Below are 20,000 nucleotides of genomic sequence, written 5' to 3'. Positions count from 1 at the left end.
CTGATGGTGCCGCGGCATGTGCGGGTCAATACTGTAGTCTAGAAAACTGGCGATTTTTTTTTTTTTTTCTCGTGCGCCCCCAAGTAGATTGTGCCCTGGGCAGTTGCACTGCCCATAGCAGAAACCGTCCCTGCTGCCGAGTCTGCCAGCACAGCGGGATACTGCTGCAACTCTCTCTCACTTGTTTGCGCTGCGCTCGCACAGCTGGTTGTCTGTCTGTCACTGAAAGTTTAGCCTCCAAATCCAATCCAGTCTCTCACTCTCTCCACCAGTCACATAAAAATGAAACGTCATAATCAATAACACAACACATAATTCTATTTTTTTATTTTTAAAAAAAAAAAAAATCCCCCACAGAACCCGAAGCCCGACCCGACCCGCCCAATTCACGTAAATTTTAGGCCCGATCGGTCAGGCTCGGGCAGAATATGAGAACTCTAGTTGGGCGCTGGCCGCCAATAAAAACAACAACGACTCGAATCAAGTTTGTGATTGACATGAAAGAAGAAGAAGAAGAAAAAGAAGAAGAAGAAGAAGAAGAAGAAGAAGAAGAAGAAGAAGAAGAAGAAGAAGAAGAAGAAGAAGAGGAGGACCTCCACCAAGACGGTCAGGTCAGCTGAACTCCACAGAGGGCTGGAGGCGAGACACGCTCCACAATAAAAAGTGCATCACGCCCGTTTGTATTTAACAGAGTGATGTCATATTCTGCGAGGATCTGATTGGCCGGTGTGACAAATCGCCTCGTTGTTCCCTCTCACGCGACAAAGTCCCAGAATGCACCGGGACGCCGCACCGCTTTTACTCTGAGAGCGTCTGGAGCTCCGAGACCAGCTGAGTCTCTGTCTAATAAACCAAAATGTGACCATAAAATGAGAAGCGGTGCCCCGACTGACCAGAATAAGAAACAAAATAACAGGATGAGGAAACCGCCTGTAACCTGAGTGAAAAAAAAAAAAACAAACTCTGCTCCAGGTTAATACTGCAAAGAAACAACCAAACAAACAAGTAAACAACCAAACATCCACGCCACCAACCCACCTGTCAGCCAGCAAGCAGCCAAGCAGACCAGAGAGAGAGAGAGAGAGAGAGAGAGAGAGAGAGAGAGAGAGACATAGACACTCACTGGGCATGCGGTAGAAGAGGCGATCTCCAGCTCCGTCGTTGGTCTGCAGGACTTTGCTGTCCAGAGACCAGTCCAGGTGGGTGATGAAGCTGGAGGACTTACTGCACTCCCCAACCTGGACACACACACACACACACACACACACACACACACACAGAGTTGATGAAGTTAGTGATGATGTTGTCCAGGGTAATCACAGCAAACAGCTGACTGTCAGAACAATGAGAATTCCTCAACATTATTATTATTATTATTATTATTATTATTATTGTAGATGTGGTGTCAGCTGGCATGTCTTCGCTTTAAGGAACAGCAGGATGTTCTCCAGCAGGAAAAGCTTAGTTAACTGATTTGGTTAGAAGTCCCCTGACCTGTACAGGTGCCTGTTATTTTAAGCACCTGTCTGTTTCCTAAGTTATCTGTCTCAGCTTTAGGACGGGTGTATTCCCTAATATGAGCTCATTTTAGTCTCTGTGCAAACATGCTTACCGTATTTCCCCAATTAATCGCCTGGACACAAATAGCCGCCTGGTTCTTATAATCGCCTGGGGTCTGCACCCATTTTGCGTATTAAACGCCCATCCGAATAACCGCCGGGGCGATTATTTGCATCATAATGAGGTAACCTAAAATAAGGCTATTCACCTTATTTTTGCAGAAGTAAACATTTAGCCGCACAATAACTGTGGGGTACTTCTGTTTTCTGTCAAAATAAGAGCGCTAGCTAACATTAGAAAAAAAGGGTGTACCGTAATCTTAAATCGACCGACTGTAAATATGTTGGACAGTAAGTGTCATCACTATAATGGCCTGGTGCAGGTCTGTGCAAAAATAAATAAAGGCCTGCAGCGAATAGCCGCCTGGTTCTTTTAAACGCCCGGGGTCCAAGTTGATTTTGCATATTAAACGCCCGGGAGATTAATTGGGGAAATACGGTAAATTTCTTTGAGGCTCTCTGTCTTCCTGATCACGCAGAAACTCGCTTCAGGATCTGTGTGTTTCCTGTCAGATCTGTTGCTCCCTAACGTGCATCTGTTAGTTTTCGATGATTGAATGCTTTTCCCGATCAGGTCTGTTTTCGGTGTGTGTGTGTGTGTGTGTGTGTGTGTGTGTGTGTGTGTGTTCTCTGATGCGTCTCAGTTAGTTTGAGGAACTCTCAGTATAAAACACACCTTCTTGTATCTCTGGGCGACGGCGTAGACGTCCACCAGGCCGTCGTTGGAGCCGACGGCGAGGTACGCCCCGTCCGGAGAGAACTTCATCTCATGGATCACCTCCTTCCTGTCTTTGATGTGGACGACCTCCGTCATGTCCCTGCCTCGCGGAGACACACACGCCACCACGTTAACCGCTCAAACTCATTTCACTTCGACTTTTTGCTGCACTTTTGCTCTCGACTACATTTATAAAGAAACAGATTGAGCCTCAGAAAGTAATAAACTGTGTTTCAGGTCCCAGAGAAGACAAGAGGAGTCACTCTGTTTGTCTCCTTTATTTTCATTTTGTCATTTCTTGTTTTTCCACCTCAGAGAATCTGCTGTTCAAATCACACACTTTTTACTTTTAATGAGGTTTGTACAGCTTAAGTAAAATTTAGATTAAAATTAAAGTACTTTTACTTGAATACGATGTTTTAGTACACACACACACACACGCACACACACACTCGGGCAGTGTTACCTGACTCTCAGGACGGTGAAGGATCCGTCCTTCATGCCGAGAGCGAGCTGGGAGCCGTCCACGCTGAACGCCACGCTGCGCACCGCCTCCTCCATGTTACAGCGAGCGATGAGCGCGTGGTCGGCCAGGCTCCACAGCCTGACACACACACACACACACACACACACACACACACACACACACACACAGAGTCAGACACAGACACATACACAGTCCAGTGTTGAAAAACTGTAATAATAATAAATAAAAAAGAAACAGTGAAGAAACAGTGGAAGTCAGACTTTCTTCCACACTGTGGCACATTCCTGCTGATGTTTATTATTATTTATTAATGTGTCCTGGTGAAATAATTGAATTTGAAAACAAAATAACATCTAGAAGAGGACATTTCTTCCAGCCTTTAACTGTAGAAAAGCTGATGAAAGACAGAGGACTCTGTCTGAAGATAAACTCTGCAGCTCTGACTGCAGCGTATTAATTATCTTTACCTAAAAAACAAGGTGTGCCCAGAGCCTCATATGCAATAAAACACCAAGACAGAGTGAGGTGACAAGCCTCAGAAAAATTAAATAAAAATCAGTGAGATGAAATAAAAAGAATGAAAAATGAAAACAGGAAAATAGAAAATGTGCTGCATTAAGTAGCACACAGCGACACACGGCTTCTCTAACGAGAACGGCAGGAGCCTCCAATTAAGATGCTGACACACCTGTAGTGTGTGTGTGTGTGTGTGTGTGTGTATTTTCATCTAATAATTGGTCCCAGGTTGTTCTGATTAGTCCCCAGTGTGACCCAATAAGATAGAACAAGGCAAATGTGTGTGTGTGCGTGTGCATGTGTGTGTGTGTGTGTCACAGCAGCCTAAAGTTGGATATTTTAACATTCATAACTGATACCAACTCAATCTCAATACTCAATACTCAAAATTCAATACAATCTTTGCAATCAACAGAAAAGCTGCATCCATTTTCAACTTCTTGCAACAAAGTTCATGCAGCGACCAATGAGAGCGCAGTTTTATGTCACGTGACTTCTGAGCCATCCTGCTGACACTGTGGACGCTCTCTGGAGCTCAGTGGAGGTTAAACATGAAATATATTTAGAATATTTGTCAGTTTCATATTCTCTTCAAATCCACATGACCCACTGTGTAAATCAGACCGCTTCAGAGTTGCTGGGAGGTTGTTTTTTTTTTTTTTCACTTTGACGGAGCCAGGCTAACAATTCCCATAGACTTCAAGTCTTTATGCTAAGCTAATAATAAATGCTACCCATCGGAACTGAACCAGTGGACATACAGAGGAGAAAATGGTGTCCAACATCTGGTTAAGTCAGAAAAAGGGGATTTTTCCCAAAACGTTGGAGTATTCCTTTAAGTACCTGACAAAGGGAGAAAACCCTAATAAACAGAAGTTGTATGTTATGGAATTTATTCTCATTGATCTCATTGGTTGTTGCATGTTATTTTCATTGCATTTGAAATGTTTAGTGGACGTCACCGAACTCATCTAGAACGTTCCAGATGATGCGAACCACATGCACGGTTTCACTGGATGCAGGGACCTGAAGTCACATTCAAGCTGCAGCCCTGCTGGCCGCGTAACTTTCACTGCAGCCATGAAATAATGCCATCCGGCTGCCGCTGAGCAAGGCACTAAAGCTCTCGTCCGCCCAGCAGAGCTGTCGGCGTCCTGAGGAGGAAATGAAGCTTCCCTGAATCATGAAACAGTGAAGGTCGTTTCCACCGACCTGACGGAGCGGTCGTCGCTGCCGGTGACGGCCAGAGGTTTTTTGGGGTGAACGTCCAGCGCCCAGAGCTCGCCCTCGCTGTGGCCCTGCATGATGAGCAGAGGCTTGTCCCGGTCCCGCACCATCACCTGAGGACGGAGACCAGGGAGACCAGGAGGTCAGTGGACCAGAGAAGAACAGGAACACAAGTCATTCAGGCTCTGACTCAGTGTCGCTTTTTCAAACAGGGTCCAAAATCTGCCAGTGAGCTGAGATAATCAACACGAATCAACCTGTTTCCAGAATCTTCTTGAATCAAGTGGCTGATCTGCCTTATTGTTTAAACATACATTGTACTTGCCCCTTCAAAAAAAATCCTGAAACAAGTGAAAATGCATTTCAGAATTTGCATTTAACAAAATGTTTTCTTTGGACCGGAGGAACTTCCTCATAGTTTGAAGAACAGCTGGAGGAACGTTCCCTAACCGCGGGAACTGGAAACGATAAAAGTTCTCAGAACGTCATTACTCGGTCGGTACTCTTGATGTACCCATAAATCATCCACCCACCCAAATTAATTATTTTCTCCAATTTAGAAACCTGGAACCACATGGACATTTGACTCCGCCTCTTCCTGTCCCTGTGCTGCTTTTTAAACGATGTGGAGCCGCACAAACATCCTGGTTATGACGTGGTAAAACTGAATTAAACATCTCATGGACAGACTCTGAGCTGGCCTTCCACTAAAGAAAAAAACTCTTCTGAAAATGTTTGCGGCAGCAGAAGCAGCATGGCGCTCTCTCTCACCTCGAAGATCTCGCTGTCCTGGGTTCCCGCCAAGATCCGGTCGGCTCGCCAGCAAACACTACGAATAGACAAACCTGGAGGAGGAGAAGACGATCAGAGACAAACGGAGTAACTTCAGTTTTCCTGTGCAGGTCTTATTCAGCCGGAGGGAGAAGAATTAGATCAACAGTAATAATATATGCACAAACAAGAGACAGGCAACGATTAAAACCAACACACACATTTGCATGAAAATAAAGATCTAACAGCAGGGAGGAAAGGAAAAGAGAGGGTGGAGGAGAGGAAGGATAAAGAGAGAAAGAGAAGCAAGAGAAAAGTGGGAGATAAAGCATAGAGGAATATGACAATAAGGAAAGGAGAGGCTGGGGAAAGAAGAGAAAAGTTAAAAATGGAGAGGAAAACAAGAGAGAGAAGATGAAAAAAAAAAAAACAGCTGGAAACTCAAGTCTGAGGAAGTCAAAGAGAAAAACGTGGTGCTAAAGTGAAAAAAGATTCAGGAAAACAGGCAGGAAACCGAGCGGAGAGACGATAAATGAGTGTTTATCGATGCAGAGGCGTTTCCAGAACAACTGCAGAGCCTCATTACCTGTAATCAACTGTAATTTACTGTAATTATCTGTCATTATCTGTAATGAAGGAGCAGGAAACAGTGACCTCGCTGAGGGTTACACCACGCTGACCCTCAGTGACAGGAGGAGGTCACGACCACCGATACTCAACAATTGATTTTCAATATATGACCAAAACTGGAGGGTTGGAGCGGCTTAATGAAGGTCAGAGGGATCAGCCTGTTATTGATTAAAAAAAAAAACAAAGACAGAAACCATCACAACCTTTCAAAATGTTCTTTTAATCCAGATCATTTCAGCTTATGTCCTCTTTTAGACCACGTCCACACCGAGCTGGGTAAATCTGACAGCGTATCTTTTTTTTTTCTTCTCCGTTTCGGCCTTCGCTCCACAACACAACGCGTTCAGTCACCAAAAACTGATATTTCCAAATTTGCCAGCAAACTTGGACTCATCTTGATGCTCAGGTCTGGAGCCTGGCTCTTACTTCAGTCTGTGAGCTGGTGGGGTTTCCAGTCTGTCTCCTGTCACCCCAACACAGCAGGGTGGACGGGGGCCGTTTGATTTTGTGAAGCTCAAATCATCAGAATCCCACCTGAGAAAAACTCAGCGGCAGCAGCTTTTTCCAAAAAACAACGGAACAGACACCTGACATGATCCACAGTGAAAACATACTGCCAGCCTCCAAAAAACCCAAATTACGGACCAAATGCAGGCCTTCATGGTGCTGTCTGAGTAAATACTAAGGAGCTAAATTATATGCAACTCTTTGAACAAAAAGTAAAAGGTGTGCAGAAATCCACACTGGCAACTCAAAGTGAAAAAAAAAAAAAATTAAAAATGCAAAGTAGCAGTTGTATACACAAGATGCCAGAGACGATGCAGATAATAATAAGACGTGTTTCTTTTGTTTTGTGCTGTCGACTCGGCTTCATCGTCTCCTCCGCCTGAACGTTTCATCTCAGCCGCTCAGAGAATCCAAACTCTGACAGTCAATATTTATGACTTTGTCGGCTTCCTCGGTGTGCGCCGCTCTCACAATTATGATCTTTCCAGCCGGGCTGGAAGGCAGCCGGAGCGCCGCGGGGCGCGAGACGCCGCAGACTGTCAGGGAGGAAGACGCAGGAGATGAAGAGGAAGCTGTTTTTGGATCCATTAATGTCAACAGTTTGGTAGACAGCTGAGGTGAAGCTACAGGAGAGAACTGGCTGTGTTTGCTCTTCCAGCTTCAGAGTGCAGCTTCAAGGTGTGCCGTGAGTAAATAATGACTTCATTTTTATTATTTTAGGGTGAACTATTCCTTTAGAACACGGGTGGGGAGAAAAACTTCCACTCCAGCAGAAGTTCTGCTACTTTGCTGATGTTTTTCCTCAGTAGAAGTTAAAGGAACATTCCAACATTCATTTGGATGCCACTTTGTCTGTTGTTTGTTTTAACTGCCTTGGACTGACGCCTCAGTTTGTTCAGTTTGTTCAGTTTTTGGCGCTCCTGTCCCGCCGTGTGTTGGATCCCCACCGCTGCCAGATCTCTCTCTATATATCACATAACGTCCTCATCAAACAGTTTGATTTGGCGTTGGACATCGTCCTCTGTCCAGACAGCGAGCAGAGCCCTGATGTCCTTGTTTGACCAGGACTGCCTTTTGTTCTGCACCCCTCCGGTCGGGGCCCAGAGCCGGGTTCTGCTCCAGGTCTTTGGCCTGTTAAAAGGGTTTTTCCTTGGGGGAGATTTGGGTCCTTGGATTTGGCCGACATCTGCTGGGCTTCTGTAAAGCGCCTTGGGAGAACTTGCACTCGGACACGGCTGACGTGTTACTTCCTCCATGTTTACCAAAGCTGCATCACACAACAGGTGGTTTCACCCAAGCGATCTGATTGGTTAAAGAATCAAATCACGCGGGTGTTTGCCATCAGCTGAGCCTCACGAGTGGCCTACGGCAACCAGGGAGCCGGTTATTGATCTTTACTGTTTTCTCCAGTTTAAACCTCAGCAGCCGCAGCCTCCTGACGCCGCAGCCGGTTAGGTGTCAAACTGGAAACACTTTCACGACAGGATCATCATTTGGAAGCTCAGCGGGAGGCGACAGCTAAAGCATCAACACCTCATCTCAGAGAGTTTACATTAAAAAAAACAAACTGCATCATCCAATTTCAAAAAGTTGGAAGCCACCAGCTGAGAATATATAAAATAATAATAATTAAATTAAAATATTGTCATTTTACATTTCCGCAAACCAATAAATACACTGAAATGTCAACGTTTCTGAAGCAAAAGTTGCATTTCAGCATTTAGAGTTGTAGCCAATGTGGTGGAGCCTGGGTCAGCTACACGGTTAAGGTTAGAAAAAGGTCACGGTTCATGTCACAAATTGTTAGCTAACACTGGATAGCTAACGTTATCTGGAGACACACGTCTGCAGAGAAGTCCTGTGGATTGTAGTGTTTTTCACTCATTTCATACAAACATCAAGAAACTTGAAAATGTGAGATTTCAGTGTAGAACAATATAGAATCTAACTTTTTCTGACCTGCACAAAGTGGTTCCTCCTGCTGGGAAGTGTCTAAACTGCCAGAAATATAAATATAATCTAAATATAATACAGACTAAATCATGTTGGCCAATGGTGGCGCCCCCATCAGGCCGTCCATCAGACTGTAAAGGTGAAACCTGGCTGGCTGGTTTGGACTTTTATTCTTGTAACAGGAAGCCTTCAAACGTCTCCAGCAGCTTTTTGATTTGCTCGACGGTTCGGTGGAATCCGGCTTCGTTCGTCTTTTCAAACACCTCGTTTGAGCGACTCGTGGTTTCCAGCCTTTCCACCGCGGAGCCGCTCAACAGTCCTTTAAACATTTAGCCTTTTTCAACAAATCAGCCACAGAGCGGTTGTGTTTTGGTGCTGCCGTGTTTCTGTCCCTCCTGGAAACTCATCCCGTGACCTGATGTTCCCCCCGTGTGGAGCAAACACGAGCAGAAAGAACAGATTTATACCAACCAGAGAGAAACCAGCAGATTAAGAGTTTACATGGTTATTAGGCGCTAATATCTTTTCAATTGAGCAGATTATCAAAGGTTTACAGCAGCCCTCTCACCGTGATTGAAAAGTCTCTCTGATTGGGCCGGTTAGAAGGCGTTTTTATTCTGATTGGCTTTTATTCGGATTAAATGATTAATTATTGTCAGCTATTGGACACATCAGCAGGCAACAAACCATCATTTGGATTCTTCTTCTATATTATTCTTGAGTCATGCTGTAAGTTTGCTGGACTGTTGAGGTTGGTAGACATTTCTTATTATATGAAGACGTGTAATATATTTTCTATCTGGTTTTATTTCTTCTCCACGACGGCCTCGTGGCGTTTGAGGTCATGAAACATGAAAACGCTCCCGCAGATGTTTGAAGGTAGTTCTGCTAAAACACAGCGATTCATTAAGATCTCGCTGCTCAGTCTCTGGGCCTGCAGCTGTTTTTTTTTTTTTTTTAATTTATTTACCCTCCAGGGTTCGGAGAGTAAAAGACGTGTGTTTGAAGGCGGTTTAGAGATTCAGGTGAAGCCTCCGACTCTTCAGATCAGCAGCGAACCTCATTCAGTTTAATCTTCCTCACTTTGTTCTCGCCAAAATACGACGAGAAATGTTGAGAGTGGAGTTCAAAAACAGGAAAATAGGAGAAAGTGTTTAAATGTAAACTTCAATCTGCGACTGGGGAGCGAAGATGAGACGCCTGCTCCTCCTCCTCCTCCTCCTCCTCCTCCTCCTCCTCCTCTTCTTCTTCTTCTCCTGTCTCGCAAACCTTCAGGGAGGAGGAACTAAGTGGAAAAGAGGCCAAGAGTTGAAACTTCTTCTTCCACAGCCTTTTTTAATTGGAAGCCATCCCCGATTCCTGCTGGGGGACAGAAGATGAAAAACCTTCACTCCTCCTCCTCGCTCCTCTTTTCTAACCTTCTCAGGCGCCTTTAGAGAGGAGAAGGAGGCCTTTTAACCCTCTGTAGCTTCTCCAAACAGGAGATGAATCGCCTCCTCTCCTCTCTTTCTCAAAAAGGAAGAAGACAGTGAAGGATCCAAACTTTTTCCTGCTGTGACAGAAGTGACCTCTGCACCTCCTTTCTCCTCCTCTTTTTTCTCTTAAGCCTCTCTTAAGGGAGAAGGAGTGAAAAAGGAGGAGGCGACGGATTTCACTTTCCACCTCCAGCATCTTTGTCGACAGTAATCTCCTGCTGGAGAATGGCATTTACCTCCTCCTCTCAGAACAATCTCCTCTAAAGCTCTCAGGGAGGAGAAAGGATTTCAAAGGAGGCAAAACATTTCATCTTTTGTCTCCGTGGCCTTTCCAAAAATACAACACTCTCATCTCTGACACCTCGTCCTCCTCCGCTCCTCTCCTCAGGAGGCCTTCAGAGAGAAGGAGTAAATAACTCCAGACAGAAGACGACAAAGCCTTTGCACCTCCTCTCCTGGCGTTCTCCTCAAACTCAGAGGGAGTTTAACTTTCTGCAGCTTCGCCTGCTGCAGGGAACTTTTCTGGGAACAGAAATATAAATGTTGTGTTGAAACACGGCAGAATCAGATGGTGGATTCTCTGCAGACGACACAGACACGAGCCTCCGGTTTACTGATCTAAGCGTTCGCTCTGGAGAGCTGGTGCAGCTGCATTTAGGGCGAAGTGTCCAAGTCCACTTTGGCTTTTTATAAGACTTTTTTGGGCATTTCTGCTTTATTTGATAGTGACAGTAGAGAGAGACAGGGAAGGCAGGGGACAGAGACTCAGCCTGAACAGGTGGTACGACGTGCTCTACCAAAACTGCAGCACTGACTTAAGAGCAACACACCCATGACCGCTCAGACGGACACAAGAGACTTTGCTGTTTCCACAAGGGGGCGCCGCACGGGGAAATGACAACTGTGTCATGTCCTTGAAATTATTATGTTTTGTTAGGTTTTGTTGTGTCATGTCTTAGAAATTATGTTTTGTTTTGTTAAGTTTTATGTCATGTCTTGTCTCGTGATTTCCTGTTTTATTTTGAAATCCCACTTCCCTCTTGTGTCAGGTAACTTGTTCTTCCTATTGTGTTCCCCTGGTTGATTGTCTGCCACGCCCTGATTGTTTCCACCTGTTCCCCATTACCTTGTGTGTATATATAGTCCGTGTTTCCCTTGTCCTGTGCGAGTTCGTCCTGCTTCGTCTTGTTTGGTCCTGCTTCGTCTTGTTTGTCCTACTTTGTCACGCCACGCCAAGTCAAGTCAAGTTTCCTCAAGTCTTGTCAGGTTATGTATTTCCTTTGTTACTTTGTTTGGTCATAGTTTTGTTCTCAAGTTTCTTTGATACTTTGGTCTTGCCTTTGTTTGTATTCCTCGTTCAGAGTGATTTTGGTTGCTACTTTGTCATAGCGAATCTCAGTTGTTACTTTGTATTGAGTTTTGAGTTGATACTTTTCCTTGTTACTTTTGTCAGTGAATTTAAGTTGTTACTTTTGTTATTAAATTATTTTAGTTGAACTCTTGTGAGTCGTGCGATTGGGTTCAATCCTTGTGGTCATAGTTTTGACAAACTGAGCCGCTTGGAAACTAGAAGAGACACCGGAGTCGCGCTCGGAGCCGCTTTGAGCTGCGAGGAAGAGAGGGCCCACAGTCTGAGTCTGACTTTTTTTTTTTTTTTTTTCTTTTGTTCAGAATATTCAGTTAAACAGCAAAACTCCATGTTCGGTCAGGAAGCCTGCCAGAGCTTCCATACAAACTGTCTGACAGTTTGTGCCGATGGAAGATCTGCAGGTCTTGATTTTAAAATGACATTTAGAGGAGAAGGACACCAGGAAGCGTTTTTTTTTTGGGTTTTTTTTTCCTCCCTTAGAAACGAGACATTTGGCCTCGGTGGAATTCAATTCAGTTCAGAGAAAAAGGTGTAAAGAGGCGGTCGGTGTGTTGGAGCGTCCAGTAGGAGGGAACAGGGAGAGGAAAGGCCAGAGAGCTCATTAACTGGCAAGGCTGCTTCTCCCAGTTCCCTACTGGTTAAAGGTCACACACACACACACACACACTTGCACATAAAAACACACACACGCACGCATCTGATATCCAATCACATGCACGTCTGTCTAAAACATTTTTCAGCCCTGCTTTCCTCCCCACGTCACCAGCGATCAGAGAGACTTTTGGAGACCAGAAATCTCAGCCGCCGGTGAAGTAATCATTCACTCTTTGTTATTGGTCGACTGCCCATCAGATATTATGTGATTGTGTTGTGATATTGATCAGTAAAAACGTCACTTGGGGCCTCTTTGACCCCTCCAACAACAGGCTGCGACGCTGCGGCGCACCTTTGTAGCCCTGCTCGGCCTCCCGCAGGTCGATCTTGGTGATGGGCTTGAAGTCGACGTCCCACAGCCTGATGCAGCCGTCTCTGCCTCCTGTGGCGAAGCCCTCCTCACAGGAGTACATGCTGAAGATCCCAGCCTGCACACACACACACACACACACACACACACGCACACACACACACACACACACACACACACACACACACACTCAATGTTCATGCTCTGAACAATATTCACTATATTTTTATTTTTATTTTTATTTTTAATTTTTAGGGGGTACATTTTTTCAAATTTTGGGGGTAATTTTATAGTAAATTTATGGTAATTTTCTTGTAATTTAATTTAATTTAATTTAATTATCAATAGTTTTAAATAAACAATTTTCCAGTAATATTTTACTGAATTTACTAGACTTTTTAAAAAACATTTTTTTTTGTAATTTTTGGTAATTTTGTTGTAATTGTGTTTCTTATAAAGGAGACTGGGGCCTTGAAACACTGCATGATGGTTTCTCCTTTAATCCGTCACCCGTCATCTGTCACTGTAGCAGCAGAAACACAGACGTAGTAGAAGAAGTAGTAGTATTAGTAGTTTTAGTATTAGTAGTTTTAGTAACAGGAGCAGTAGTGGTATCAGTAGCAATATCAGCAGTAGTATGAGCAGTAGTAGTAGTATCAGCAGTAGTATCAGTAGTAGTATGAGCAGTATGAGCAGTAGTAGTAGTAGTAGTAGTATCAGCAGTAGTATGAGCAGTAGCAGTAGTATCAGCAGTAGTATGAGCAGTAGCAGTAGTATCAGCAGTAGTAGTAGTAGCAGTAGTAGTATGAGCAGTAGTAGTAGCAGTAGTAGTATCAGCAGTATGAGCAGCAGCAGTAGTAGTATCAGCAGTATCAGCAGTAGTAGTAGCAGTAGTATGAGCAGTAGTAGTAGTATCAGTAGTAGTATCAGTAGTATGAGCAGCAGTAGTAGTAGTATCAGTAGTAGTATCAGTAGTATGAGCAGTAGTAGTAGTAGTAGTTGTAGTAGTATCAGTAGTATGAGCAGTACTGCGCTCACCCCGTGCGCCGCCTGCACCGTGCGGATCAGGTTGAGGCCCTTCCACACGTAGATGTCGCCGTTCAGCGCCCCCGAGTACGTGATGTCATCTTTAGCCGACGCCACGCACAGGATCGTCTGCAGGTCGCCCGTCTTCCCGAATATCCCCCTCTTTGGAGTGAGAGCGTTCCCACACAGAGCCCAGAACTGCAGACAGACAGGCAGCGAGAGAGACAGGCAGACAGACAGACAGGCAGAGAGAGAGACAGGGAGAGAGAGAGAGAGAGAGAGAGAGAGAGACAGACAGACAGGGAGAGAGACAGGGAGAGAGACAGACAGACAGACAGACAGACAGGCAGGGAGAGAGAGAGAGAGAGAGTCAGACAGACAGAGAGAGACAGACAGACAGACAGAGAGAGAGAGAGAGAGAGTCAGACAGACAGAGAGAGACAGACAGACAGACAGACAGACAGACAGACAGAGAGAGAGAGAGTCAGACAGACAGAGAGAGACAGACAGACAGACAGGGAGACAGACAGAGAGACAGAGAGAGGGAGACAGAGACAGTCAGACAGACAGGCAGATAGGCAGGGAGACAGAGAGAGGGAGACAGGATGGAGGGATGATGGACAGTAACTGTGGGAAATTCAGATGATTTTTGTGCTGGCATGAATGACTCAATTAATAATATGACTGTGTGTGTGTGTGTGTGTGCATGTGTGTGCGTGCGTGCGTGTGTGTGTGTGTGTGTGTGTGTGTGTGTATGTGTGTGTGTGTGTATGTAACTGCTTTGAGTCTTTCATGTCTTTGGCCTTTTCATCTGCATTTTTCAGCTCTGTATGAATATTTCATTCATCTTTTGACTTTTTTAAAATTCTGTCATTATTATATTTAATTATTAAATTACAATTTTATCATGTTTTCCAAAGAAGTGTTGAAATTTGTTATTTATTTTGTATTTAAATGTTTTTTTTAAATTATTTTTTTTAATGTATTTTGCCTCTCATGTAAAAGACGGTGTGTGAGTGTGGATTTTGAAATGTGTTTTAAAATAAATTTTGCTGTGCATTGTTTGTCTTTATTTCAGGCTTTTTTTTTAAACTTTCATCATATTTCAAGGTTGTGCGTGCGTGTGTGTGTGTGTGTGTGTGTGTGTGTGTGTGTGTGTGTGTGTGTGTGTGTGTGTGTGTGTGTGTGTGTGTGTGTGTTACCTTGATGTGTTTGACTCCACAGCTCACCAGGCGGTTTTGCTGAAACGGATCCCAGCAGATGTCGAAGATCTGGAGGACAGTTGAGAGTTTAGTGCACACACACACACACACACACACACACACACACACACACACACACACACAGATGCACGCAGACACACACACACACTCTCTCTCTCTCTCTCTCTCTCTCTCACCCTGTCTGAGTGTCCGGTGGCCGTCGCCAAGATCTTCCCTCTCTTCCACTCCCAGATACACACTGTGTTCTTGGCATCGAGGCCGACCGAGGCTAACCGCTACAGAGGAGAGAGAGAGAGAGAGCGAGTGAGAGACACACACGCACACACACACAGAGAGAGAGAGAGAGGGAGAGAGAGAGAGAGAGAGATGGTTATTGTTATGTATTTTGATTATCTCTATCTGACCGTATATTTAGATGCTTTGGCAGAGCCAGACATCTGATATTTATAACAATAAAGCTGATTGAATTGAAATGAGAGAGAGAGAGAGAGAGAGAGAGGGAGAGAGAGAGAGAGAGAGGAAGAGAGAGGGAGAGGGAGAGAGAGGACGAGAGACATTAATCTCCATGCAGATCAGCTGGTTCATGTTTGGATCCGCTCTGCTCAGGAAATACATTCTCATTTCATTTATTCTGAAACAGCACAGTCACACACACACACACACACACACACAGAGTCACACACACACACACACAGAGTCACACACACACACACACACACACACACACACACACACACACACACACACACACACCATGTCTGCTGCGTGCTGAATCTGGGGCTGCAGCTGATGATGAATTTCACTGCCAGTTTATGTGTTAATTAGTTTTCCTATTAATCAGTGAATAATTTGGCGTGAAACGTGATAAAAAATAAAGCTGAAGTCTGGTGGGAAGCGATCGGAGCCCAGAGCGACGGCTTCAGATCTCTCCCTCCGTCTGACCAGCGGCCAAAAAAAAAACAAAAAAACAAAAAAACAGAGTATTGATTTTAATAAAAATATGAACGGAGGAAAAGAAGACAGCCTGAGCATCTCAGAGAAAGTGTTTGGGATTTGGTACGGCATAAACGAGCACAACCATAACTGATCTCTGAAGATTAACTGATTGACTAATTGATTAACTGATTTCTGATGTCAGTGCTTTGAATTCAAAACGACACCCGCGCTCTTATTGTGAAGAGAGAGTGCAGATTTAGTTTCTGTCGTTCTGGACGGCGGGCGGCTGCAGAGAAACTGGACGCTGCGGTTTCACCGTCATCCAGACTTAACAATAAATCGAACGCACCCAAAGTCCGAGAGCTCGGTTTATGATTAAAATAGAATTTATGATGATTTTATTGATTTGTGGACTGATTTACTGAAGGCGGCTGAGGTGAAGCGAAGCTGCGTCCAAAGCAAAACTGCAGACGCAACAGAACGTCTGATTTACACAGAGGGCACACACACACACACACACACACACACTGCCAGGCTCTGTGTGTGTGTGTGACCGAGAGAACAGAACAGCATTGCAAAACAAAAAATGATTATGGCAGATGGGAAGTGGATAACTTTATTTTTGAAAAGCTGAAGTGGGCTGCTCTCCATCTTGGCAACACCGACGCCAACTTGATGTTATTTGGTTTAAAAGTTCATGTTTTGTGTGTTTTCATTACAAATTTCAATTAATACATTTAATTAATTTGATTGGCAACTCTTTTTTTGTTTTTACTTATTTTAGGATGAGATTAAAACATGAGCCAATTAAATAAATATCAGCCTGCTCACTCATATATATGCTAACAACTACTGCTAATACTAATGAATGAATGGATGAATGAATGAATGAATGAATGAATATTTTATTTATGTGTCAGGTTGTTTGGCCCGTCCCACATGGGAAGACCAAACACTGTTAACAGCCAACTAATAAAGAAACGTGTCCCGGAGAAAACAAAGACTTTAAACCCAAAGTCAACTCAGAGTCAAATGCAGATTTTTCAGAATAAAGCGTACTTTTACATTTCCTGATATAGAGCTTTGTTTCTCCTCTCCGAGGCTTTCTCTGCATGACGAGTGAACTTGAACATGTCAGGAGTAAAAAAAAAAAAACAGCTCACTCTCATCCACACTAAGAAAATATTTTTTTCCACTGTCTTTCCAATAAAAAAGACAGTGAAGGAAAATAAAACGAAATATTCTGCCTCTACATTCACTGCTGCTGCTCGTTGGGGGGTGTAACGGGAAAACTGCGTGTGAGCCGTGGATTACCTCACAAAATTCAACCATCATGGTGAAAATAAATTTTACTGACAGTGTAGTTTTTAAGCACGAAGAGAAATGCATGCTTTTACTGTGAAGTGCAGAACAAGCAGCCGGGTGGGAAAAGCGTCTGCTCAACAGAGGAGAGGGGGGATATAGAGATTTTTTTTTTTAAATAATCTGCTGCTCATCGATATTACCGGGTCAACATCAGAGCATGAATGTTAATTAGCATCCTGAAGGCTAACTGTTTTTAATATTTTTTAATTTATTTAAGCAGAGTGAGCGTCGAGGCTTCACCTGCTGCCGACTCACCAGCTGAAGCCCTGATCGGCGCCTCTCATTGGTCAAAAACGCCACACGGCTGCCTGCTTATTTTAAGACGTGTGTGTGTGTGTGTGTGTCTGTGTGTGTGTGTTCTGTGTGAGTGTGTAAAGAGAGTAAACACAGCGCTGACAGGAAGCCGCTCACATGTCTGATGCTCGGTTTGTGTGACACATTTGGGTTCAGTCTCTCTGTTTATTTCTGTTTTCCTCGTCTCCTCCCGTCTCATTACAAACCCCTCCATCTGCCGGAGACACGTTAAACAAACGCACCCCGTGTCCCAGCGAGGACACACACATTTCTGCTCAGCGGCTCAGCTTCAGACGGGTTTCATCGCTGTGAAGGTTCAGGTCGGCTCTGAGCAACGTGAAGCTGCAGGTTCCATCTCAGCCCACAGATCAGTGTCATCAGCTAAAGCCTTTTTACTACAAACCACTGAACACAGACCAGCTGATCCAAACTAAACACAGTGAGGAAGAAAAGGTCTTCCAGGCAAATAAAAAAAAAAAAAAATCACCTCAAGGAAGCGTCAAGATGTATAATTTAGCTTAGCTTCCTGTCGCACCTCCACAAGCTTTTCTGAGTTTAGACATTTTAATCTGAAACTGACACACAGCAGCCAGGCTGAACGCAGAGGAAACCTCAGTTTGCCTGGATTATAAGCAACCAGCAGTAAAGAGGTCAAAGGTCAGAGCCCTGACACACACTAAACTGCTCATGGTATCGAGCAGCGGTTCCCAAACAGAGGTCTCGGGACCCCTAGGGGGCCTAAAGAGGCTCCCAGAGGCTCCCCTGAACATTATTTCACTGACTAGACGTTAACCGAGTGAGAGAAGGTATGAATGACTGTTGTGTTCATATTCACACTCACACTGATAATCCACAGTATATAGACAATTATGGAATAACATTACATAACAGTAAATCTTATGGGGATCTTATTAAATGCAGGTCTGCAGCCTGATGTGGATCAGTTTGGGCTCCTGGACATCAGACAGGTTGAGCACCACTGATGCTGAACACGGGGAAATAAGATTCAGGTAGAAACAGGTTCCACTCGCTGTTTCCTTGAGTTTTTTTCAGCAGGTTGAAATCTGGAGGACAAACTCTGACATTTAATTGGCTGAGAGAATCAGAGAACCTGCAGCCTGAAGGAGCGTTTCCCAGCCGCCCACTCCCAGCCGCAGGAGACGCCTTGTACAAACAGAGGCTCAGGCGATGAACTGGCCTGTTTTTTTTGTTTTTTTTTAACAGCGTCGTGGTTGACTGACATCGCAGCTGGACTCGCCTCTTATTGGTCAGTGGGACTGCTGGTCCCGCCTCCCTCCTGTGTTAAAATACCCCGGCGTTGTGTTTGAGAACATATTTTCAAATTTTGCCCTGCAGGGAGGCGGAGCTTAAGGACCGTCATGGAAATCTATTGGACGGGTTTCCATGAAAGCCCAGGCTCCCCTGAGGATGAACCCTGTCAACCTCAGGACCTTTCTAATCATGGAAGAACTGTTGTACAGGCGTATATACATACAGAGATTATATACAGGGTGACACAAAAAAACAGAAACTTTTTAACAATCCAATAAAACCAAGAGTGATGGAAGAAACATATTTTATTCATAGTAATTGAAACCTTAAAACATGCCATTTAAGAAACAATGATGGAATTTTCATTTTTTAAAAATTGTGCTGCCACTTGCTCATGTCTGCCAATACGCACTTCAAAGATTCCCGTTTTTTTGGGTCACCCTGTACATATCTATCTATCTATGGCTGAGAGAATCAAAGTATAAACAAACACACACACACATAAATATAAATGTATATATCTCCTGGCCTGCCTGGCAGCACCCTCAAAGACGTCGCCTGAACTCACAAAACAGGAGACAGTCTTCCTCCAGAGAGCGAGTTGACTTATTTTACACACTTTAACCGTCGTTCTCCAGACACACACACGAGTGAGCATCCACGCTGTCTGAGGTGGGCAGCATCACTGACATGAATGTAAAAGGTTTGCGGTTTGCAGCCGTGCTTCGTCTCTGTTTGGGTTCTCGAACGTCCTCAGCCTCTCAACACGAACCCAGACCTCCCTACAGCAGCAGCTCACGTCCACGCTCCCCGGGCACGGTCTGTGTAAGCAGCCGTGCAATGCATTGTGGGAGCGTCGCATTGCGTTTCGAGAGACGGGGCGTTGTGTGGGCGTCTCCTCATTTGCATAAAGTTGAGGTCTAGGCTACTTTATGCAAATTAGGGGGCGTCCAGCGCGACTCGCCGCCTCTGAAACTCCTGAGAAACTTTTAAACTTTTAAACCGTCGTCGATCTGAACTGAAGATTCAGCAGCTGCAGAGTTTATTCCTCACCTCAGAACACATTCCCTCAACTGTTTTCCCCAAATCAAAGAAAGTTTTCAAAGAGCCGCCATGTTGGTCCACTTTAAAATCCAACGGTGTCAAACACACACACACACACACTGGCGATACTTCTGTTGATGAATTCGCTGTTTGTATAATGCTTTGCTCATTATTCTTACTACCTCAGTCTGTGTTTATTGTATGTCTCTAACTTCAGAAATGTACATATGTTTTTGTGCCTGTTTTGTGTAATCCGGCTGTTGACTGTGTTTGATTTGTACTCTTGTTGCATTTGTGCCTTAAGTTCCGGTAGACTGTGTTATTTTCCACCCCTATGTCTGTTCTTACCGTATGTCTCGCACCTTATTAATTTATGTATGCCTCCATATCAGTTATGTGCAATGCTATGTCTTTATCATCACTAATATTTATGTGTTTCATGTTTGTTATGTGTAATACTGCTGATGGTTGTGCATGATATGAACTTCCGTGTCTGTGTTTCATGTGCTGGCTACAGCAACTGCTTACTCTGTGTATGTCTATATGTCTGTCTTTAACCCTGTCCCTGTTTTATCCCTTTTTTTTTTTTTAATTTTTTTAATTT

The 20,000-nt window shown here is 44.2% G+C and overlaps 1 protein-coding gene across 2 annotated transcripts in view; it reads right to left on the bottom strand.

The window, feature by feature from the left end:
• LOC115373016 (echinoderm microtubule-associated protein-like 6) overlaps nt 1-20,000 on the bottom strand; it is a 94,709-nt gene that overhangs the window by 43,785 nt on the left and 30,924 nt on the right. For both annotated transcript variants that reach the window (XM_030071218.1, XM_030071219.1), the window contains exons 3-11: nt 14,662-14,760; nt 14,465-14,533; nt 13,275-13,460; nt 12,219-12,354; nt 5,339-5,412; nt 4,553-4,680; nt 2,804-2,941; nt 2,296-2,437; nt 1,124-1,238 (exon numbers count right to left, since the gene is read on the bottom strand). In XM_030071218.1, the coding sequence (XP_029927078.1) occupies nt 1,124-1,238; nt 2,296-2,437; nt 2,804-2,941; nt 4,553-4,680; nt 5,339-5,412; nt 12,219-12,354; nt 13,275-13,460; nt 14,465-14,533; nt 14,662-14,760 (1,087 nt within the window). The remainder of the gene's footprint in view (nt 1-1,123; nt 1,239-2,295; nt 2,438-2,803; nt 2,942-4,552; nt 4,681-5,338; nt 5,413-12,218; nt 12,355-13,274; nt 13,461-14,464; nt 14,534-14,661; nt 14,761-20,000) is intronic.

Source organism: Myripristis murdjan, chromosome 15 (genome assembly GCF_902150065.1).
Source record: "Myripristis murdjan chromosome 15, fMyrMur1.1, whole genome shotgun sequence".
Taxonomy (NCBI): Eukaryota; Metazoa; Chordata; class Actinopteri; order Holocentriformes; family Holocentridae; genus Myripristis; species Myripristis murdjan.
This window is presented reverse-complemented; position numbering and strand designations above follow the sequence as displayed.